A 22,810-nucleotide genomic window follows, 5' to 3' on the forward strand; every position below is an offset into this window, starting at 1 on the left:
CTGCGCTTGTAACCAGAGGTGTCAGAGCGCCTGCCTCGGCCGGGGGAAGGGGGGTGGTACCCGACCCCCCCTTAGTCCTGGCTACTGGGAGCCCTGCGGGCTGCGGGCAGGGGGGCTGCTACAGGCAGGGCTCTGACCCACGACTGTTCCCGTAAACCAAGGATGCGCCCGAGGGCCACGCCCAGTTGGAAGAGTAACTAACGGGCAGATGACGCTTGTGGAAGCAACGAAGGGCCCATGGCTTCCTTGTACCGCTCCCTCTCCTTGTGTTGGAACAGTTTGCAGTAAGAAAAAAAGATAAGAAACTAAAAGGTGAGAAAAGAAAGGGTGACTTCCACACAACCTGACTCTTCATTTCTTAGAAATACATGCAAAAGCAGGACTTTTAGGGAAGCTGGCGTAAAACAGCACACGGGCGTGGCTGCCCGCACGTGCCTGTGTCTTTAAATCAACAGGGATTTCTAGGTTGGAATTGCCCTGGACCCGACCCCCGCCTTCCGGGTCACATTCATTCATTCATCCATTCACTCAGGAGATGTCCGAGTGCCCACTGCAGACGGGGCCTGTCTGAATGCATCACTGGGTGACACCTCTGTCCTCTCCACTTGGGTGGACGGGCAGTGGGCATAGGGGACGATAAGGATGACACCCGAGACAGCAGCGTGTGGTCCCCCCCAGGTCCCCCCTGCAGGGTCCCTCCACCAGGCAGGCGCCTTCCCTGAGCAGCCCCCGGCCCCTCACCAGACCAGTTCACTTAAAGGCCACGCCCCCCAATGCCACCCTCATCCCTTCTGTGACTCACTCTGAGCCGTCAGTGGAAACCCGATCATCTTTAAGCACCTCCTCCTTTACCTTTCGTTAGGCCACCCGTTTTTCAGATACCCAGCTTCTAATACTGTCCAGGTCGCAGTAAGACTTTGGGGCAGCGTGAGGAACGGGGGGCCATACCTCGGCCTCCCCACCCCTGCCCCTGGGGATCCTAGGACATAACCCCTTCCTCTCCCCGCCGCAACCCCACCTCTCAGCCCCCTTTTTCCCTTTCCAATCCCCGGTGCGCAGTCTACCTCCTTCACCAGGTACATGGTATTCTTGTGCGTGGTCCTGCCGCCCACCCGGGTCAGCCTCCCTGAAGCACGAGGGGTGGGTCACCCCCGCTCAGTCCCACCCCGACAGAGGCACATATGCACTGGTTAGACAGATGGGTCTGCGTCTAAGGCCCGCATGAGATGCTTTTTAAAGAGAAACGCGTTCTGAACCCCAGTTAGCAATGGGGAAGAGGTCACAGCCATTCATTCCTCCCAACAGCGAGGTGCTGACCTGCGCGGGGGGTGGGGGGTGGGCGCTGGGAATGCAGGTGGGGCACAGGGAGGGGTGTCCCTTGCCTGGGGGAGGGGAGCGGGTCGCTCAGAGGTTAACCGCTCCCACCGGGGCGGGAGAGGCTCTCCAACAGAAGCGCCTACTTCCAGAGCCTCACAGCCGGAGCCTGCAGGACCAGCTTCGGCTGGTTGGCCCCTGTCGGCCCAGCGGGCAGTGATAACCATCACAGGCTCCCTGCACGCCCAGACAGGTGGCGCCTGCGTACAAATGCAGACAGGAGAGATGCTCTCTTCACCTGGGAGTGCCCAGACGGCGCCAGCACCCTGTCCCTGCCCAGAACCCACGGCCGCCCTGTCCTCTACCCCAAAGCCCTGCGGTTGCTGCCAGCGGGAGCCGGGCAGGGCCCCCTAGCTCTGTTCTTTCCCCCAGTCCCGTGAAGCCTCAGAAAGCGCCACAACATCAAGCCCCCCCCCCCCCGACTCTCTCTCTCTCTCTCCTCGCCCAGTGCTTGCCCTGAGCCGCCCCACCCTCTGCAGCGGCACCAGCCTCACGTTCCGCCTCTTACCTGCTTCTCCACGGAAGTCATGAGAGGGCAGAGCAAGGCCCTGCAAGGACACCGGGGACCGGGGAAACGAATGGCAGGCTCCGGGTGCCCTGGGCTCTGGTGGGCCCGCCCCTGGCATCCATCCACCCAGCGTCACCGGCTGGAGGGGATGCAGGAAAGCCCCTCATGAAAATATGGGGGGTGGAGCAAAGAGAAAAAAGAGGAAGAGAGAAAGAAGAAACAGGCAGGGAGCGAAATAAATGAAAGGACGCATCCTTGCACCAAGAAAAGGATACTTTGTTGACCTGGGTGCTGAGACACCATTGCACTCACTTAGTGAAAATTCACAGAACAATACACTTACGACTTGTGCCATTTAGTTATAATTCAATAAAAAGTTCACAGCATTTCAAAACACCTAGGTCTCAGACTTCCTGGGGGGGAGGGGGGTAGATGTGCTCCTGCGGGTGACATATGTGCCTGTCTCCGTGTGTATGCAGGTGTGCGTGCAGGTGTGCGTGGGTATGTGTGGGCACGTGTCTAGGCATGCGCACGTGGATGCATGTGTGAGTGAGCGTGTGCGGGCAGCACATGTGCCCCTGTCGCTCTTGGAGCCGCCACGTCGCAGCGCGCGGCATGGCAGGGGGACCCGAGTCTGAGGCCCACTGGGCCCCGGGAGGACAGGGCCCAGGGAAAGCGGCCGGGTGGGTGGAGAGGGACCCCCGGGACCCCCCAGTGCCCGGCGCGCCCAGTGCACCCGGAGTCTCGGGGTCAGGGTCGGGGGACCCCACGGCAGGGCGGGGTCCTCCGGGGGCGCTCCTACGGGCGGACCCGGGGCCTACCGGGCAGGGGACAGGCAAGCCCTCGAGAAACCGGGCCTGGGGGGCTCGGAGCGGCCTCCTACTCCGGCCCTGACCCCGCGACCTGTCGCTCCTCCCGCGGGGTGATCCCTGGGGTCGCGGCCGGGACTCGGGAGTCTACAGGAGTCATTAAGACGAGTCCGGGGTCGCCGCCGGTCCTCAAAGGTCAGCGGACTTAGACTGGGGGTCGCGGTCGGGACTCGGGAATCACCGGGACGACCCCAAGGGTCCGAGGGTCCGATGCCGGGGCCGGGGCAGGATGAACATCGGGCGTCGGAGTCAGCGACCCCTGGCCTTCCCCTTACATAACCGCCGTCTATCGCGTCCCCCTGGCCCGGCGTGACCTTCATAAGGTCAAGGCGGCCGCCGCGCCCCCCAGCCCGCAAGGCGCATGGGCGGGGCCCGGCTCCCTACATGCCCCGGGCGCGGCGAGCGGGAAGGGGAGGGACGTCGGCGGCGGCTCAGCCAATGGGCGCGGCGCTCGAGGGCGAGGGGCGGGGCGCAAGCTGCTCCCGGCAGCCCGTGGGGGCGAGACGAGCGGGAAGGGGCGGGGCTTGTGCGATGGCGCAGCCAATGGGCTCGGCGCGCGGGGGATCGGGGCGGGGCGTGGGCGCCTTAGCGGCTGCGCGCTGGCCACCCCATCTTTTCGGTCCCGGCGGCGGCAGCGCAGACCAGCGGTGCCCACGCTCTGGCTCTCCGGGCCTTCCCTCCACTCTCTTCCCGCTGCGTTGCCCGCCTCGCCACCATGACGGAACAGGCCATCTCATTCGCCAAGGACTTCCTGGCCGGAGGCATCGCCGCCGCCATCTCCAAGACGGCCGTGGCCCCGATCGAGCGGGTCAAGCTGCTGCTACAGGTGGGAGCCGGCTACGCACACGCGGACGCCGGGCGAGGTGCGAGGGTCCGGGGCGCGGGGACAACGGGCCGGGCAGGCCGCGTGCACCGGAAGCGGGAGGCTGCGCCGCTTTGTCCGCGCGCCGCCGGCTTCCGGGGATTGCCCGGGCGCGCGTCACGTGGGCGCTATCGCCTGCGCAGAAATGGGGCCGCGGGCGCGTGCGCACTGGGCCTTGCGGCACAGTTCGGGGAACGCATGCGCATGGAGCAGCCGCGTGGACGGGCCCCGCGGGGCGAGGGCCGTGACCTTGGGCGGGTCACGAGGGCAGTCGTCGTGTCCTTCATTGGACTTCCGTTCTTTTCCCCTTTTTATTTCCCTTTTGCTGTTCTGAGTCAGAATAAGCTGTTTTTGTTGCGGGATTGTTAGAAATGTAGCGCTAATGCAAACATCGTTGCTAGTTTGTTGTTTGTAACACTTGTAGGGACCCGTAGTGACCAAAAGATGCTTTTTTTCTGGTAGGACGTTTGGCCAGCTTAAAGGCCCCATGCACATGTTATCTTACGAAGACGACACCTTTCGTTGGGGGTTCTTGGGGGCGTCTGACTTAGGCCCTCGTGTAAAACCCCTGTCTCTGCCCCCAGGTACAGCACGCCAGCAAGCAGATCGCGGCCGACAAACAGTACAAGGGTATCGTGGACTGCATCGTGCGCATCCCCAAGGAGCAGGGTGTGCTGTCCTTCTGGAGGGGCAACCTGGCCAATGTCATCCGCTACTTCCCCACGCAAGCCCTCAACTTCGCCTTTAAGGATAAGTATAAGCAGATCTTCCTGGGGGGCGTGGACAAGCACACGCAGTTCTGGAAGTACTTCGCCGGCAACCTGGCCTCCGGCGGGGCGGCCGGAGCCACCTCGCTCTGCTTCGTCTACCCCCTGGATTTCGCCAGGACCCGGCTGGCGGCTGACGTCGGCAAATCCGGCACGGAGCGGGAGTTCAAAGGCCTGGGAGACTGTCTGGTGAAGATTACCAAGTCTGACGGCATCCGGGGGCTGTACCAGGGCTTCAGCGTCTCTGTGCAGGGCATCATCATCTACCGGGCCGCGTACTTCGGCGTGTATGACACTGCCAAAGGTGAGTGCGCTCTGCTCTCGGGGCTGACTGGACAGGTGCTGGGCGGGGGGCTTCAATAGCATGTCTGTGGACTCCCAGGCCTGGAGGCTGGAATCTGAGATCCAGGTGTGGGCAGGGCTGGTTCCTCCCGAGGCCTCTCTCTTGGGCTTGTAGACGGCTGTTTCCTCCCTGTGTCCTCACAGGGTTGTTCCCTTTGTGTGTCTGTGTCCCAATTTCTTCTTATAAGGACACCAGTCCTATGTGATCTGGACCCACCCTGATGACCTGATTTTTTTTACTTTAATTATCTCTGTAAAAGCTTTTATTTCCTAGTACAGTTACACTCTGAGGTCCTGGGGTTTGGGGCTTTAGTATATTTTGGGGGAGGACACACTTCACGCCCTGTGAAGTAAGTCACCCTGGTTGTCGGGGCCCAGGCCCGCTGGCACCTTTGCAGTGGAACGGGTGTGAAACCTTCCACTTGCCAAGGCCCGTCTGTTTCCCTCTAGAGAGGCCCCTGCCGCCGGGTACTGGGTTGGTCTCTGGGGCCATCCTCCCAGCCTGCAGGTGGCTTCCCCATCTCTGGCTGGTGTGCTGACCCCAGTGTGACCAGTCTAGCGTCACCTGGTGCTGGGATTCCCCGCGTGGAGATCCCGGGGGCCTCACGCCCACGGTGACCCCGCAGGCATGCTCCCCGACCCTAAGAACACGCACATCGTGGTGAGCTGGATGATCGCGCAGACGGTGACGGCCGTGGCGGGCGTGGTCTCCTACCCCTTCGACACCGTACGGCGGAGGATGATGATGCAGTCGGGGCGCAAAGGAGGTACCGTCTCCGTCCTGCTCCGGGCCGCCTGTGCTCTGGGGGGTGGGGCATCGCTGAGTGGCCTGGCGTTCGGCCCTTCGGAGGTGCACAGCCAGCACGTGAGGTGCTCCGTGCCGGGCGGAGGGGGGGGTGCAGCATTTGGTCCCAGAGGGAAGTAGCTGGGCTTCGTGGGGGAGTCCTGGGCCGGGTGCCTGCTCCTTCTCTGCTCTTGATCCTCGGGTGTGCTGGGCCCTAGGGAGGCTGGGGCTCGAGTTTGTGTTCGATCCCACCCAAACTGTGGGTGTCCAGAGCTTCCTTTTCCTGCGGTCGAAACGCCTAGCCACCCAGGTGGTGGCAGCTGGGGCCCCGCGTCGGCACCGTGTCTCTCCGGGGCCTGCTTCGCGCCTGTGGGATCCTGTCCGTGACCCCCGCCCTCTCCCCGCAGCCGACATCATGTACAGGGGCACCTTGGACTGCTGGCGAAAGATCTTCAAGGACGAGGGCGGCAGAGCCTTTTTTAAGGGCGCCTGGTCCAACGTGCTCCGCGGCATGGGCGGCGCCTTCGTGCTGGTCCTGTATGACGAGCTGAAGAAGGTCATCTAGGCGCCCTGCCCACTCGCCACAGCGACCAACACCTCCACATAGAGGAGTACCTGTTACGGACCATCGACCTTCGAGAAATTCCAGTGTCCTCGCGGAGGGCTGGGGCGGCCCCACAGAGGGCTCCTCGTGACCGTCGGCCCTGGGTCCATGTATTGATTACGGGGGGAGGGTAATCGTGACGTCTTCGTGGGTCCACAGGCGGTGAGGCACCTCTACCCGCCAGACCTAGATTCCAGGTGCTTGTAGGACCGACTCGTGTTTAAGTATTTATTTAAGAAAATCTTGTCTCCATTTGTACTTAAGCACTGTTCTCTTTTGCACAGCCGAATATTTAGTTATGTTCTATGTCAGGCGTTCTGCTGCGAAACAATAAAATTAGGACACACGGACGCTGGTTTTGTTTCTGAGTCGAGCGGCCTCGTGGGGTGGGAGCAGGAAACAGCAGGGTCTCAAGCTGGGGAGGGGGAGGCCCTGGCTGCCCATCTGTGGCCTGGCCTGTCCCAGGGGCCGCCCTCGGGTGCTGAGGGGAGCACGCAGATGCGGGGACCCTGGGGCTTCCTAACCTGAAGTTCCCTTGCCCCAGTGCCCGCCCTTCCAGGCCTGTCACTGGGGTTTAACCACAGAGAAGCCCCCCAGGGTGGTAGCAGCTGTGTGTCCCGTGGGCCACCCCTGCCCTGGGCTCACAGGGGAATCCCTTGCAAGGTGAGCGCGTGCACCCTCTCAGGTGTGCCTGACCCCCAGCCCCAGGCAGGCAAGCATCCTTCCCCCCCTTGCAGCCGTATCTGCAGGAAGCCTGATGTCTCCAGCACGGAGAGAACTTGCTTTGAGCGTCTCTCCCAGGCTGGCCCCAGGGTCCTGGTACGTCATCATGGGGGAATGGGGTGTATTCTGGGGCTTGCTCTGGGTGTTCTCAGGGTCCGGGACTGTGCCTGTGGGGTCATCACCAGTCTGAGGCCTCACGGTCACACACACAGAGCCGCCCAAGAACAGAACTGTCCCCTGGGTCCACGTGGAGCTTCCAGCACCAAGTGACCTTGAAGAGGTCAGACGGGTCCGCTGCAGGGGCTGGAGAGGGGAAGCCAGCTGCAGGCCACAGCAGGACCGCCTCGAGGGGAAGCCAGCTGCAGGCCACAGCAGGACCGCCCCGAGGCCGGCTGAGTTCATCGGAGAGCAGAGCTTCCATCTCCAGCCCAGGGTGAGGTCGGTCAGAGAAGACGAGCTGGAGCTGGCTTTCCCCAAGGTTACCTTGCTGGAGCTGGGTGGGGGACAGGACCGGCACCGGCCGCCACACGCCCACGTGGGTCCCGCCAGCCCCGGCTCCACAGAGGAGTCCTGAGTGGAGCTGGGTGGGGGACAGGACGGCACGGCCGCCACACACCCACGTGGGTCCCGCCAGCCCCGGCTCCACAGAGGAGTCCTGAGTGGAGCTGGGTGGGGGACAGGACGGCACCGGCCGCCACACGCCCACGTGGGTCCCGCCAGCCCTGGCTCCACAGAGGAGTCCTGAGTGGAGCTGGGTGGGGGACAGGACGGCACGGCCGCCACACGCCCATGTGGGTCCCGCCAGCCCCGGCTCCACAGAGGAGTCCTGAGTGGAGCTGGGTGGGGGACAGGACGGCACCGGCCGCCACACGCCCACGTGGGTCCCGCCAGCCCCGGCTCCACAGAGGAGTCCTGAGTGGAGCTGGGTGGGGGACAGGACGGCACCGGCCGCCACACACCCACGTGGGTCCCGCCAGCCCCGCCTCCACAGAGGAGTCCTGAGGAGCAGCCTGGGCTTCTGACCCGCCTGTGCCCCAGCCCTTGGGGTGGAGTCACTTAGAACTGGGACATTGTCTGTCTACCCAGACCTGTGCTGACTGCCGGGGTCACACCTGGGACACGGTTCCACCCGTGTGCATTTAGGCCCATAGACTGCGCCATCCTGCAGACGCAGCAGGGGTGCCTTCCGCAAAGCTAGCAAGTCTGCATCTGCCGTTGGGGTTGAATTCTTTGCTACAGAACTTGACATGTTAAGCATGTAAACAAGGGAACGAAATTAGAGGTCCTCCAGGGAAGCCTTGCCTCTTGGAGACTCGGGTTCCCGTGGGCCAGGCAGTGCACGTGGGCGTACAGGTGGGTGTCTTCACTGCCCACCACGACCATGTCTGGACGCAGGGCCACACCTCTGCGCCTGCGGGCCCCCGAGGCCCACAGGCCACACTGCCCTGACACCCCCTTTCCTGCCGCCTTGACGCCTGTCTCCCGTGTGCCTTCCCTGGGGTCGCACACATAGCCAGGGGAGGGATGTAGACACCACCACCCCCAGCCCCGCGTTGTCACACAAGTGATTTAAGGGGCTTACAAAGGGGAAATGCAGCAAGAAAACAGTTCAAGACAGAGAAACCAGGCAGGCAGGGCCCCTTAACAGACTTGGGAAGGAGCAAACCCAGTGGGCATGTGGGCGTGCGAGCACCGGCCAAGTCCAGGAGGCTGGAACGTGGGGCTCAGCGGCGCTGGGGGGTGACCCCCACTTCCAGGGGTCACGGATGAGGAAAAAAGCCGTGACATGAGACATGAGCCCAACACGTTTTGTTCTTTCTTCCTCGAGGTGACCCCGTGTCAACTGCACCGGGCTTTTCCATCCCTGACCCCGCTTGAAACATCCACGACCTGCCATGAGCAGGCTGTGCGCCCTCTGCCTGGCGGAAAACCGGGCCTCTGCACCAGCTTCACGTTTCCCCCAGAACCTGCACCTCGGCCACTGGACACTCCTCCTGGCTGTCTTGGTCGGGGTCCCAGGTCATCTGCGGGGTGAGGGAGGCGAGGTGAGTGCAGAGCCACAGTGGGGGCAAGTGCACCCTGGAAAGCCCCAGGGGCAGGGCCAGCGCAGAACACACGTCGGCGGGAAGCTCCCCAGGGGCTCCCGGACCCGCATCTCGGAGTGGCCGCCTGTGTCACAGGACCGGAGCCGGCTCCTCCCCTGCCCATCACATTCCTAGGCCACCCTCCAGGGCCAGCAGTGCCCTGCTCCCTGGGTGGGGCTGCAGGCACCTGGCACCAGATGTGTCCCCGGCGGGAGACCACGTACCGTCCTTCCGTTCTGAAGTTTGCCATTGATATGGTCTTTCATGTGAGGGATGGGAGGGAACAGCTTCTGCATCACCGAGAACCTCGGAGGAGAGAGAGACACCTGTTCTGAAACCCGCACCCACCAGCGGAGGGGAGATGCGGCGTCCACTAGAGCCCCAGCGAGGCCCCGATGTAGTAGGAGTGCAGCCTCCTTTGGGAGGGGTCCCTGCAGGAGACGTGCGGAAATGAGAAAGCGAAGCCCTAGCAGAGCTGCATCTGCTCAGTCAGCTGCACCGTACCCACCTTGGCACCTCTCCCGAGACCCCATCCTATCACCATGGCAACCTTCCCACCCCACAGCCTCCGCGCCGAGCCGGTGGTCCCCTCCCTGGGTCGGCGTCCCATCCGCTCCCAAACCAAGCCCCTGGGCGGGGCGGCTCAGCCTGAAGCGGCTGGGAGGGGTGGGCGTGAAGCCAGCAGCCAGACGAGGCAGGAGCCGGCGCTCGGGGCGGGGCGGGGCGGGGCGGGGCGGGGCCTGTGCCGGGCGCACCCTTTCGGCTCAGCACGCAGGCCTGTGGAAGGGACCGCAACCGGCCTGGCTGACGCTGCCGCGCGCCTGCTGCCTGCCAGGCTGGGGAGGGGTCCCGGAGCCCCGTCCGGAGGAGCTACCTTTTCTAGGGTCGTTTTTACGGCTGCCCCAGGGAACCAAGACGGCCGCCCAAGAGAGAGCCCGGCCAGCCCCCCTTGGGAGACAGGAAGATGCCTGGTGCTCAGAGGGGCCTGGAACCTCAACCTCCCTTTGCGTCTCAGCTCAGGCTCTTGGCATCCAAAGAAAAATATTCTTTCTAATCACTAGAAAGATTATTTCTAGTCGGCGTCGGGGTGAGGTGTGAGGGAGCGAACAGCGCGGGCATGTGGGGACCAGCAGACCCCCCACACAGGTGCTGGGGAGGGAGGGGCCCGCAGGGTGCTGCACGGGGGACCCGGCTCCTTGGGTTCCGCGGGCGGCAGGGACCAGGTGGCAGAAACCAGGTTCTGATTGGCAAAAGACCGCTGGGGCGACGAGAGGCGGTGGCTTGCGACTGGCGGGGGAGCGTCCCGCAGCCCAGACGCACGGGTGCACGGGGCGGGGCGGGGGCGGCGGAGAGTGGGCAGCGCGGGCTGCCTGGCCTGCGGATCGCACTCCAGAAAACGACCGCGCAAACCAGGGGCCCGCGGGCTCACCTGCAAAACCGGAGCACGAGCCCCATAGCCAGCAGCGTCCCCAGGGCGATCAGCAAAGACGTCAGCCAGACGGGGAGGCGCGCGCCCTCCTCACACACTACGGAAGAGGGGCGGGACGCGTCGGGCAGGTCCCGGGAGGTCCGGGGTCAGCACCTCCACGGGGGCTCGGGGAGGAGGTGGCCGGCACGGGGGTCGGGAGGCGCGTGCAGGAGCGCCGTCCACCTGGGGACAGCGGCCACCTGCGCACCGGGCCGGGCCCCTCGGGAATCCCTCCCAAGTCGCCAGAATCCCGATGCCCCCCGACCACCGACCAACACTTGGAGTTGGGGGCTGGTAGCGCCGACCCCTCAGATCAATTCGGGTCGCGGGCGGGGGGGGGACGGGGGGTCAGCCACGCCCATCGGGAGGGGCGGGGCCGAGGTTGGTCTGTTCCCCACCTCCCTCCCTCCCTGCCACGCTGCGTCCTGGGTGCGCGCTGCCCTAGTTCTTGAATTTAATATATGGATTAAACATCATGGATTTTTCGCCTCAATTTCGATTCTTTTTTTAAACTGCATTAAAAGGTTTGTCTTGTAACTCAGAGTGTTGGCGATAGCCGTCTCCGCGCGCCTGGCGCAGCGCCATGGGACAGCTTGGACACACCATCACAGACGGGAGGGAGGCGGTCACAAACCCAGGGACGTCGGGAGCCCCCAGAAGCTGGAAGAGACAGGAGGGACCCTCCCACTCACCGAAGTGTTGGGGGACACTCCACGGACCCCAAGGTTTGTAATGGGAGAAGGTGGCATCCCTGGCCCTTACTTGCACCGTGTAGGTCCCAGGATTGTTCAGCTCCAAGAAGGCTTTATAGATCTGCAGTTTAAAAGAAAGTAGAGGGAAAAAAAAAAAAAAAAAGAAAGTAGAGGGGAAAGTCCATTCGCAGTCCGTGGCAGAAGAATGGGGCCTTCAAGGGGTTGAGTGGGTCCTCCCCACATTCACGTGTTGGGGTCCTAACACTCAGCGTCTCAGAAGACGACTTTATTTGGAAATAGGGTTGATGCAGATGTGATGAGTTAAGAGGAGGTTGGATAGGGTACAGTGGACCCCTAGCCACTATGACTGGTGTCTTTATAAAGAGGGGAAACTCGGAGACAGACACGTGCATACACACAGGGAGACACCTTGTGGATATGGAAGGGATACGGCCACAAGCCTGGGGATGCCTGGAGCCCCCAGAAGCTGGAAGAGGCAGGAAGGACCCTTCCCTGGAGCCTCTGGAGGGAGCGCGGCCCTGGGACACCTTGACCTCAGACGTCTGGTCTCCAGAACTGGGGGAGGGTGAATGTCTGTGGTTCTCAGTCACCCAGTCTACGGCTGCCCCAGGGAACTAAGACGGCCACCCAAGAGAGAGCCCGGCCAGCCCCCCTTGGGAGACAGGAAGATGCCTGGTGCTCAGAGGGGCCGGGAACCGTAAGCTCCCTTTGCGTCTCAGCCCAGGTTCTTGGCATCTAAATAAAAATATTCTTTCTAATCACTAGAAGGTCAGTATTCGTGGTGGCCACCGCCAGTGAGGTCAAGGAGAGTGGTGGCATCTTGGGTGTCAGGCAGAATGGAGCCTGTAGAACATTCAGTGGGGTCCCCCCAAGAAGAGTCGTACCCCCAGAACCTGGGACCTTATTTGGAAACAGGGTCTCTGCAGAGGTGATGCAGTGAAGGGTCTGAGATGAGGTCCTCCTGGGGGAGGGTGGCCCTACATTCAATGACGGGGTCCTTCTAAGACACAGAAGAGGAGAGACACAGACACAGAGGAGAAGCCCCGGGAAGACAGAGGCAGAGACGGGAGGGATGCGGCCACAAGCCCAGGGACGCCTGGAGCCCCCAGAAGCTGGAAGAGGTGGGAAGGACCCTCCCCTGGAGCCTCCGGAGGGAACTCGGCCCTGGGACACTTTTATCTCACTCAGACGTCTGGTCCTCAGGACTGAGGGAGAATGAAGGTCTGTTGCCCACACTGTGTGGTCCTCTGTATATACACACACACATATATCTAGTATTGATTTGAATCATATCCCCTAAAACAATAGATAAGTCCATATTCTAACAGCTGGTACCCGTGAATGGGATCTTACACGGACAAAGGGTCTTTGCAGATGTGATGAGGTGAAGGGTCTGAGATGTGGTCCTCCTGGAGGAAGGAGGCCCTACATCCAATGACAGTGTCCTTCTAAGACACAGAAGAGGAGAGACACAGACACAGAGGAGAAGCCCCGAGAAGACAGAGGCAGAGACGGGAGGAAGAGGCAGAGACAGAGACAGAGAGAGACAAAGGAGAGACGGGGGCCATGGGGTCTGTGGCCGGTAGTTGCGGTACGGAAGCAGCTGCCTCCGCAGGTTGGAGGCAGTTAGGTAGTGAATTAGGGCGTGGTGACACTCCCACCGAATCCTGAGGGATTTGGGGGCGGGGGGATGGACCTTTAGGGCAGCACCAGGCAGGTGATGGCATCCGGTCTATGGACCGGGGAGCTTCATCTCAGAGTCACTGGACAGTAATAGACATAAGGAGCCTGGCTTGGGATGCCAGACTGGGGCGGGGGCGGGGGACACTCACCTCCTGTTTGTAGGCGAGCTCCGTACCCTGTAAGAGAAAAGCAGAGCATGGGTGCCTGACCCCATCCCCAGGAAGGGCCTTCATTTGTCAGAGCATTTTCACATTTACAGAAAAGTCGAGGATAAAATAATCAGTCATTGGGTAGAAATAATAAATAGAGTACTTCTGTACACAAAAATAATAAATAGAGGTAATGAGTATAACATATCGATGAACTAAACGGTACCTGGGGGAGGGATAAATCAGGAGTTCGGGATTAACAGACACACACTACTCTCTATATATAATAGATAAGTAACAAGGACCTACTGTAGAGCACAGGGAACTCTACTCACTATCTTGTAATAACTTATGATGGAAAAGAATCTGAAATATATATATATATAACTGAATATATACAGTTAATATGTGTACGTAACTGAATCACTTTGCTGTGACCTGAAACTAACACAACATTGTAAATCAACTATGTTTCAATTAAAAACAAAAAGTTTTTTAAGTACCTAGTCTTTTATGAAAAAAATAAAAGTGATAGACTTGATTTTTTTGAGCCGTTTTGGTTAACAGAACAATTGACCATACGCTAGTTGAGTCTAAATAATAAATATAGTACATAAGTCAGTAGACAACAATAGTAAACGTAAGTAAATTGTAGAGTATAAAATACCAACTACCTCAGAAATATTTGGTCTTTTTAATCAGTAGACGACTTTTTTTGAGTGGTTTTGGGTTTACAGAAAACTTGAAGATAAGCAGTAATTGAGTATAAATCACAGGTATATGAATACATTGACATAATGAATAAATATAAGTAAATAACTGAGTATAAAAATACCAATGAGCTCAAAACTACTTATTTTCTTTTAATTTATGGACTAATTTTTTGAGCAGTTCTAGGTTTATAGAGTTGAGTATGAAGTAATCAGAACATGAATATAACTAATAAATACAAACAGGTAAATACACATAAAAGATAAATATAAGTAAATAATTGAGTATAAGATGCTGATTAGTGCAAAAATATTTGGTCTTTTAAATTAATAGATTTTTTGAGTAGTTTTAAGGTTGTGGAAAAATTGAGTATAAGCAGTGATTGAACATAGATAATAAATAAATGTAATAAATATAAGTAAATAATTGAGTATAAAATACTGATTGACTCAAAGTGCTCGGTCTTTTTTTAATTAATAGATTTTTTGGAATAGTTTTGTGTTTATAGAAAAATTGAGTAAACAGCAAGGTCCTACTGTGTAGCACAGGGAACTATATTCAATATCCCGTGACAAACCATCATGGAAAAGAATATGAAAAAGAATGTATATATCGGTATAACTGAATCACTTCGCTGTATAGCAGAAATTAACACAACAGAGTAAATCAACTATACTTCAATAAAATAAAAAATGAGTACAAGCAGTTATTGACTATAAATACATAAACAATAAATAATTACAAGTAGACAATTAAGTACAAAATACCACCTAGCTCAAAAATAGCTGGCCCTTTTTTTTTTAATCTATTGACTCCATTTTTTTGAGCAGTCTTAGGCTTATGAAAAAGTTGAGTGTAAAGTATAAATAAATGTAACACGTACAGAAAAATAAACATAGTCAATAACTATGTCAGTCACTGAGTATAGAATACCGGTGATCTCCAGCATATTTTTTTAACAGTAGCTTTATTCAGGTATGATTTGCATACAGCAAAGCACACCAGCAGAGCATATAATCTGCTGACTTTGGCAAACGTGTGCGTGAAACCGGCACAATACAGGAAACGTGTCCATCACCCCCAAATTCCCTCCAGCTTCTCCTCCATATGCCCTCCTCCCTGCGCCCCTGCCCCAGCCCTCAGATCTGTCCCTACAGAGCATCCTGCGTTTTCCTGTGTAAATCGTTTCTTTTATGACACTTTCAAACATACACAAGGGACCCTCCAGTTCTTGGTGGCTAGGATTCCGCTGCGTGGCTATATTTTGTTCATCCCTTCCCTAGGGTTGTGTCCTGTTTAGGGACCATTATACACGTAGGTGCTACAAACACTTAGGTCCCATCTTTGGGGGGCTACTGGTTTCATTTCTCGCAGGGGAATTGCAGGCTCTGTGACATACGGTCAGACAGAGTCTCACCAAGTGGCTGTTTCAACCTTTTGCTCTTTTTCTGTAGGGTTATCTTCTGCGTGTTGACAGGTAAACATCCCTCCTCTACCCCAAACCTGACGAAAGTATGCAAGCATTCCCTTCCATATTCTGATTCCTTTCCAACGTCAGCGGTGTCACTCAAACGGCCAAACACTTGGAGTTTTGCTAAAGCTCATTTATTTTACAGTTCCTCTGTTTTTTTTTTTTTGTTTTGAATGTTTCACCTACCCCCAAAGCCCCGGAGTCCAGGGGGATGTAAGAGTATAAGAGATGCCCACCCAGGAAACCGGTTACCTTCTGTATCTGCAGTTCATACTTGAAGTCATCATTAAGGTGACTCCTCACTTGCCACTGCATGAACGAGTAGCTTTGGTTACACCACCTGCTAGTGATGTTGGGAGCAGCTAATACCTCTAGGGAGAAAAAAAACCACTTTTATGAGTAAAGCACATCAAAAAAGAATTTCTCCCCCCCCCCCCCCGCCCGGAGATACTTTTAAAAGAGGCCTCCTACAAGCTGGGGGGGTGGGGGGGGGAAAGAGAGGAAAATGTCATTCCAAGGTTAAAAAGTATCAAGAGACAGAGACAAGTGAGAGAAAACTGTTGGGATGATTAGGGTCACGGAGCCTGCGGACCAGTTCAGACACTGGCCCGGGGGGACCCCTCACCCACTCGGAGGCCCTTGCAAAGCTTTCTTCTCGTCTGTGCAGGGACACCCCTCAGAGCAGCGCTGTTCTTTTCCCTCTCGGCGATTCCAGTCCCTGGGGCTACGCTTCTCCAGCAGGGGGAGCAAAGCGCGGTCCAGCTGCAAGGTCCCGCCCTCCTGCCCACTGGACCAATCGGCTCTGCTCAGACCCCACCTCCAGGGCAGCTGGCCCCTCCCCGAGCTGCTCGGGGCCAGTCCTGCCCCCAAGACTTTGGCCGCCAATCCCACTCCCAAAAGTTCACCCGGAATCTTCTGCCCCCGCCTTGGACTCTGACCGGGACCCACCCCCTGCTTCCTTCTCACCTGCCACCCCCAGCGTGGGACCCAGCTCCTCCAGGACCCTCGGGCCCCCTCTGTGGGCTGTCTCAGGGCTCCGCCCTTTGCCCTCCGTGGGGTGTTGTGCGTCCCTGATTCCGGCTCCATCAGTTTCCTGAGGGACGGCGTCTAGGTCTACAGGTCTGACCCCCCGCCAGGACCCCACTGGTGTCTGCCCAGGCTCACCATGGGGTGGTCCCCAGTCCCGGGTCCCTCCACTGATGTGCACTCAAACCTCCGGCCACCTCCACTCCCACTGCCACACGGGCTGGCACCACCCCGCCACCCCTGCTGGGAACCAGGCCGTGGACACCCCACGTGGACAGCAGGGCTGGGGCCGGAGCACAGTGCGGAGTTGCGGGCGGGGCTACACGTGTAGGGCTGCACTCGCCCAGGGGCGCGTGGTGTGTGAGGGACGTGGCATCAGAGTGAGGTTGGCTCCGGGCCGGGGGGACACCACAGACAAAGGCAGGAGGCCCATCCCGGCTTCTGAACCGGAGGCCCCCATCTTCTCCCCTTTTGCACCCACCTCTCCGCTCATATGCTTCCCTGCTACACGTGGACCAGCCAGGGTGGTGAGGGGCCAGGTTTCATGGGGCTTGAAGCTGTCCTAGTTTGGGGGGCAGTGGGGTCTAATTTAAAGTAAAAAGTATTGACAGAGCTTTGCTAAGATGGGTTTTGTGTCCTGAAAACCTGCCGTCGATAGATTCAAACAAAAAGAATAACTATTTTTGAGCTATTTTTGAACACAGGGCCTGGAGAGGGGCGACCGGTGTGAGACCCCCAGTCTCACGGTGCAGCTGTCCTCGGTGGATGGGGGGCACAGCGCCATCTGCTTGGTGTGTTCTGGAAATGCTTCCTTAGGTCCAGGGAACACAGAGCAGCTGCTGTGAGCTAGGTGTCTGTGTCTCCCCAGATTCACGTACAGAAGCCCTGACGCCCAGTGGGACGGTTTAGAGGCAGGGCCTTTGGGACACAATCCGGGGTTAGATGAGGTCCTGAAGGTGAGGCCCCCATGATGGGATCAGTACCCTTATAATCAGAGCAAGGGGGTGTGGGATGAATTGGGAGATTGGGACGGACACACGTCCACTAAGATGTGTAACACAGATACCTAATGAGAACCTGCCGTACAGCACAGGGAACTCTACTTCGCGTTACAGCAGAAACTAACACAACACTGTAAAACAACTCTACCCCAATAAGAAATAAGAATAAAAAAGAAGTGGGGGAAGAGGCACCAGAGTTCGCTCTCCACTGTGTGAGGACACAGCAAACACGCAAGCCAGGAAGAGGGTCTCGCCAGGAACTGACGTGCCCACGCCCCGACCTCCGACTCCCAGCCCCCAGGACTCTGGGAGAGGAGTGTGTCATCTAAGCGCCCGGCCTCGGGTATTCGGTTTCAGGACGGCAAGCAGCATCTCCACGGAAGTGCGGCACGCGAAGCAGGGTCACATTTTCTTACTCACCGATTTTGGCTAGTCTATCACTCGTTTCAGAGCAGGGGATCTTGGAACCACTGCCGGTACCATTCACCAGGAAACGCGTCTGATCCTTGGATAACACAGAGATGTTGTGAAAACGGCACTGGACGTTTGTCCCTTGCTCATCTGCTCTGTACTGGGAGCACGGCCACTTCTCATAGGAGCTGTGAGGGGTGCGGCTGCGTCATGAGCGGCCCTGAAGCCCCCGCTCCAGCCCGGGGGAGCCCCGGCGAGCCCAAGGTCACACCTACTCCAGGTTCTCCAGGTAGAGATGGTACTGCACGTCCCTCGGGGCCTCCCGGCCCACCGCCCAGCTGCACGTCAGGAAATCCACGTCGTGAACCCAGCAGGTCAGGTTTTCTGCAGCCGCCCTGGGATTCCCTTCTGGGCTTGCAAAGAAGAGGGAAAGAAAACCAAAACTGAGTCCCGGATAAACACCAAGGTCCTACTGTAGAGCCCAGGGAACTATATTCAATATCCTGGGATAAACCATCATGGAAAAGAATATGAAAAAGAATATTTATGTATAACTGAGTCACTTTGCTGGGCAGCAGAAATTAACACAACGTTGTAAATCAACTATACGTCAATAAAATTTAAAAAAAATTTTTTTAAGTGAGTCTCTTTTTAGTGATCCTTGTGAATTCTCACGCGGTTCTAAGAAATAATAGAGGGGCTTCCCTGGTGGCGCAGTGGTTGAGAGTCCGCCTGCCGATGCAGGGGACGCGGGTTCGTGCCCCAGTCCGGGAAGATCCCGCATGCCGTGGAGCGGCTGGGCCTGTGAGCCATGGCCGCTGAGCCTGCGCGTCCGGAGCCTGTGCTCCGCAACGGGAGAGGCCGCAGCGGTGAGAGGCCCGCGTACCGCAAAAAAAAAAAAAGAAAAAAGAAAAGAAATAATAGACACATCCATGCAGCGCTTACCGTTTCTGCAGTGGTAACAACTCCCCTCCCTGCAAGGCTCCCCGCCCATGGCCCGCCCCCCGTGACCCTATATACCCTTACCGGACCTCTCCTGCCCCCAACCCTGCCCACCCAACCCTAAGCCCAAGAAACGCCCAACAGTCTTCTGGAACTTTCTTTCTTTCTCTTACTAGCTACTCCTCAGCTAAAGTCCGTTGCCATCAGAACCCTATTTTTAAGAAGTGACATATTTTGGATGAAACCTGGATCAGCTAGAGTCACGGAAGACATTTTTGTTTTTTTTGGCAGTACGCGGGCCCCTCACTGTTGTGGCCTCTCCCGTTGCGGAGCACAGGCTCCGGACGCGCAGGCGCAGCGGCCATGGCTCACGGGCCCAGCCGCTCCGCGGCAAGTGGGATCTTCCCGGACCGGGGCACGAACCCGGGTCCCCTGCATCGGCAGGCGGACTCTCAACCACTGCGCCACCAGGGAAGACCCATTTTTTTTTTTTTTAATGAAAGAGGAAAAGAAAAATCCAACAACATAAACTGTATTTCCAACAATTTGGAGCCAGAGTTTATCTTCCTCGTTTCCCCATTCTCAGAAGAGCACAGTTTTGTGATATTCCAACTTCCTGACAAAGAGCGCAGGAGGTGTTCAGACTTGCTACTGGTGTTCTCTCTGTCCAAACCGTATATGGGATCAGACAATCTGTTTGCTTGGCATGAGGAAAATGATAAAACTCTGTTCTCAAACTAAAAAGACAAAACAAAACAAAAAAGCAAAAACACAAAAACCAACAACAACAAAACCGCTCTATGTTTCTACAGCTCCGTTCATTCAGGCAGGTGCCGTGTGTGAAATTGCGTGAGACCCTCCGAGATGGTCTTTTTCCCACGAAGCTATGTCCCTGGAGACCCATCCAAGGTAAAAGCCATTATTTTGGTATTCAGAGCACTAACGGATGATTGAAAGCAAAGAACACCCTGAAAGAGCATCTTCCCCTTACCTTGACTAGGATACTGAATCCATGTGGAGAATGGCTGACCTTTGGTCACCCTGATGCTGTAGTTTGTAGCTTGGCATGACAAGTCAGGAATACTGCAATACGTCCTTTTCCGTGCCTGAGAGAGACAGAGCAATCTATTATTGCTCTGTCCCTAATTATTATTACCAATCATAATTAGGGGAGAACTAATAAAACACTGAGACTTTAGATTTAAAAAAGAAAGAAAGAGAACTATAGGTTTTCTTTAGTTTTCCTCAACATCCAAAGCCAGAGTCTCAGTATGCAGAGAGAGAGAGGGAGAGAGGGAGATGAAAATGAGGAAATCACTCACCAAAAGGAAACAAGTATCCTAGAAGGTTCTGAGACAGAGTTGGCAGAATGCCTTGATATTTTGAGAAGATATTTAGCCATTTGGCCAAGAAGGTCATGGTAAAGTAGTGATGGACAAACTGGGCAAACAGATAAAACCTTAAGGAAATGGAAATGATTAAATTTAGGAGAAACAAACATTTGTGTAAGACAGGAAAGAAAAATCCCCATTAACCACATGGCTCAGGTGTGAATAGTGTTTATATGGTTATAATAAACTGAATATTTGTCGAGAGAGGAGAGAGTGTGAGCTGGGGATGGCAACTGCTGGGGAGGTGAGTTGTGCATAGGAAATAGAGAGTGAAGCCTCCCGTCCCTTAGGAGAAAAATCAACACATTTTGGCTAAACGGAATGAATCAAGAATTTGTGTTATAGAGAGATGCAGAGGTCGAGAACAACAGCATCAGGTGTAAAAAGGTAAGAAGTGATGTCTCACTGAAAAGTTGCTATTTTGTTATAACGAACCCCGTACGACTATTTTCCTCTTTAAACTCTGTGCAGGTATTGCTTTGATTTGAAAACAAAAAACAGAAAACAGGAAAAGAGGGCTTCCCTGGTGGTGCAGAGGTTAAGAATCCGCCTGCTGATGCAGGGGACACGGGTTCGAGCCCTGGTCCGGGAAGATCCCACATGCCGCGAGCAACTAAGCCCGTGCGCCACAACTACTGAGCCCACGTGCCACAACTACTGAAGCCCGTGTGCCTAGGGCCGTGCTCCGCAAGAAGAGAAGCCATCGCAATGAGAAGCCCATGCACTGCAACGAAGAGTAGCCCCCGCTCGCCGCAACTAGAGAAAGCCCGCGCACAGCAACGAAGACCCAACGCAGCCAAAAGTAAATAAATTAATTAATTTAAAAAAATTTCTCGGTTCTTCTGCAACATTTGTTCTTGCAGATAGAGTTTAGGGTCAACTGGCCGAGCTCCATTAAAATCCCATAGGGGTTTGTCATGAACTGGATTGTGCCCTCCCCCCCCCCCCCGCAAAAAAAAACCCCTCATATATTGAAATCCAAGCCCTTAATGGAAATGTATTTGGCATTGGGGGTCCTTAAAGAGGGGATGAAAGTAAAATGAGATCATTAGGGTGGGTCCTGATCCCATAGGACTGCTGTCCTTATAAGAAGAGGAGATCAGGACACAGACACACACAGAGGGACGACCACGTGAGGACACAGGGAGGAGACGGCCGTCTACACGCCCAGGAGAGAGGCTTCGGGAGGGACCAGCCCTGCCCATGCCGGGATCTCAGATTCCAGCCTCCAGGACTGGGAGACACATGTCTGTTGTTTACGCCGCCCCGTGTGCAGCAGCAGCCCAAGCGGACTAACATAGGGTGTGATTTGGATTGTACTCAGTTGAGAGTCATTTGAGGGAACCAACGTTCTTCCCAAGGACGCGGACAGGTGCGGCGAGCCGCCTCCGACCAGCAGAATGACGAGTCGCCACACGCAAGATTCTTCTCGTATCACACTTTGTTGGAGCACAGCTTGGTTAAAGAAAAGATGGAAGGAAGACCCCGCAATTCTATAGCAGTCTGCTTATATAGGGATTAAGAACATGTGTCGCTCTGTGATTGGCTTTCGCTGATGGTGCGACTTGTGAGCCAGCATCGGATAGGTCGCTACTTTAAAACCTCATTAGTATACTTAGCGCAAGCGCAGTGGCCACAGGAAGGATGATTCAGCTTGCTTCAGCTTCCTGCTGCGTGGCAGTTAGCTGACCGCGCCCTACAGACAGGTGCGTCCTTCTTATGAAACATGCTCAGCGGTTGGCATTCTCACCACGGCCTCTGCCCATGAGACGTGTCACAGTTCTCACGCCCTCCGAACCCTCTGATACAGGAGGGGATTTGAGTGGGGGGCAGGGGATGGTGGAGGGGGACAGCGTTTCCCGAGGTCTCACTTTCAACTGGGCTTGGTTCTCTACCTGCAGTATCTCAGCCCATTTCCACACCAACCCTCTCCGGTGGGTACCATTCTGGATGTCTTACAGATCAGGAGCCCCAAGCCGCAGTGCCCGTAAAGGACCCCACGTTCCACAGCTGAGCCCAGGAGTAGAACCCGTGTCTCTGTGATGCTATGTACAGGGAAGACGGTTTACCTTAGTGAAAGCTTTTGAATTGATGAAACACATAATTTCGGAAACGTTTCCATGGAGGTCCCAGGTCAATCTTTTTCTTTCTGGCTCCATCCTTAGGTTCTTAATTGGTGGGTCTGGATCGGAAATGTCTATAGGGTAAGGGTCTGGAGAGAGGCACACAGCGCTTAAACTTTGTCCTACTCAGTTACCCCTTGGGAAGCTGAGTTCCACACGGAGAAGTGGTTGCCTGAAGCAGGCAGAGGCCCCGAATCTGTAGTACCTTAGCGAGCTCACCAGCTCACCCTCCCAACAATGGGGGGAGAGAGTCAGAAAAGCAGATCACTGCTGCCGTCCGCGTTGATGGGAAATGTACCTTTCTTAAGCATGTATGTCAAAGAAGGTCCTTTTCACTGAAAACCAATTCAGGCTGAGAGAGTTGGCTCAGTGTCTGCTCTACAGACTGAGAATTCGGAATGCTTTGCAAGTTGCAATAGAAATTTTAATGTAGGGACTTCCCTGGCGGTCCCGTGGTTAAGACTTCGCCTTCCAATGCAGGGGGTGCGGGTTCGATCCCTGGTTGGGGAGCTGAGATGCCACATGCCTCGGGGCCAAAAAACCCAAACATAAAACAGAAAAAGTATTGTAACAAATTCAATAAAGACTTTAAAAGTGGTCCACATCAGAAAATCTTTAAAAAAAAAAGAAATTTTAATGTGATATATTAAAAATATATAAACTTATATACAAGTATATATAATGGACTATATATTTTCATAAAGTAGGAGACCTGATCTTTACACAATGATATTTATGTTCTTACACAGAGTGCCAGAGGAATTCTCATCTTCTTGGAAAACCACCCAAAATGCGTACATCTAA

The 22,810-nt window shown here is 56.0% G+C and overlaps 2 protein-coding genes and 1 long non-coding RNA gene across 5 annotated transcripts in view; 2 read left to right on the top strand and 1 right to left on the bottom strand.

Moving 5' to 3' along the window:
- Positions 1-3,354: 3,354 nt before the first annotated feature.
- LOC137217544 (ADP/ATP translocase 3) lies at positions 3,355-6,460 on the top strand. Its single transcript, XM_067724511.1, has 4 exons — positions 3,355-3,577; positions 4,198-4,684; positions 5,349-5,489; positions 5,914-6,460. Exons 1-4 carry the CDS (start codon positions 3,467-3,469, stop codon positions 6,069-6,071), a joined length of 897 nt encoding a protein of 298 aa, XP_067580612.1. The 5' UTR covers positions 3,355-3,466; the 3' UTR covers positions 6,072-6,460.
- A 2,160-nt stretch (positions 6,461-8,620) lies between these two features.
- The window catches only part of LOC137216299 (interleukin-3 receptor subunit alpha-like), a 28,837-nt gene continuing 14,647 nt past the window's right edge, over positions 8,621-22,810 (bottom strand). Inside the window, exons 5-14 of one of the 3 annotated variants that reach the window (XM_067722221.1) lie at positions 21,953-22,095; positions 19,484-19,598; positions 17,826-17,958; positions 17,560-17,738; positions 15,365-15,483; positions 12,931-12,957; positions 11,078-11,198; positions 10,347-10,443; positions 9,142-9,223; positions 8,621-8,857 (exon numbers count right to left, since the gene is read on the bottom strand). In XM_067722221.1, coding sequence (XP_067578322.1) covers positions 8,783-8,857; positions 9,142-9,223; positions 10,347-10,443; positions 11,078-11,198; positions 12,931-12,957; positions 15,365-15,483; positions 17,560-17,738; positions 17,826-17,958; positions 19,484-19,598; positions 21,953-22,095 — 1,091 coding nt within the window. In that variant the 3' untranslated portion in view covers positions 8,621-8,782. Of the gene's footprint in view, positions 8,858-9,104; positions 9,224-10,346; positions 10,444-11,077; positions 11,199-12,930; positions 12,958-15,364; positions 15,484-17,559; positions 17,739-17,825; positions 17,959-19,483; positions 19,599-21,952; positions 22,096-22,810 lie in introns of all 3 variants that reach the window. The other 2 variants (XM_067722220.1, XM_067722222.1) reach the window with 2 other exon arrangements.
- Positions 15,952-20,706, top strand: LOC137216301 (uncharacterized). Its single transcript, XR_010939689.1, has 3 exons — positions 15,952-16,231; positions 19,305-19,401; positions 20,355-20,706. It is a non-coding gene; the product is annotated as an uncharacterized lncRNA (long non-coding RNA).

This window comes from Pseudorca crassidens, chromosome X (genome assembly GCF_039906515.1).
Source record: "Pseudorca crassidens isolate mPseCra1 chromosome X, mPseCra1.hap1, whole genome shotgun sequence".
Lineage (NCBI taxonomy): Eukaryota > Metazoa > Chordata > Mammalia > Artiodactyla > Delphinidae > Pseudorca > Pseudorca crassidens.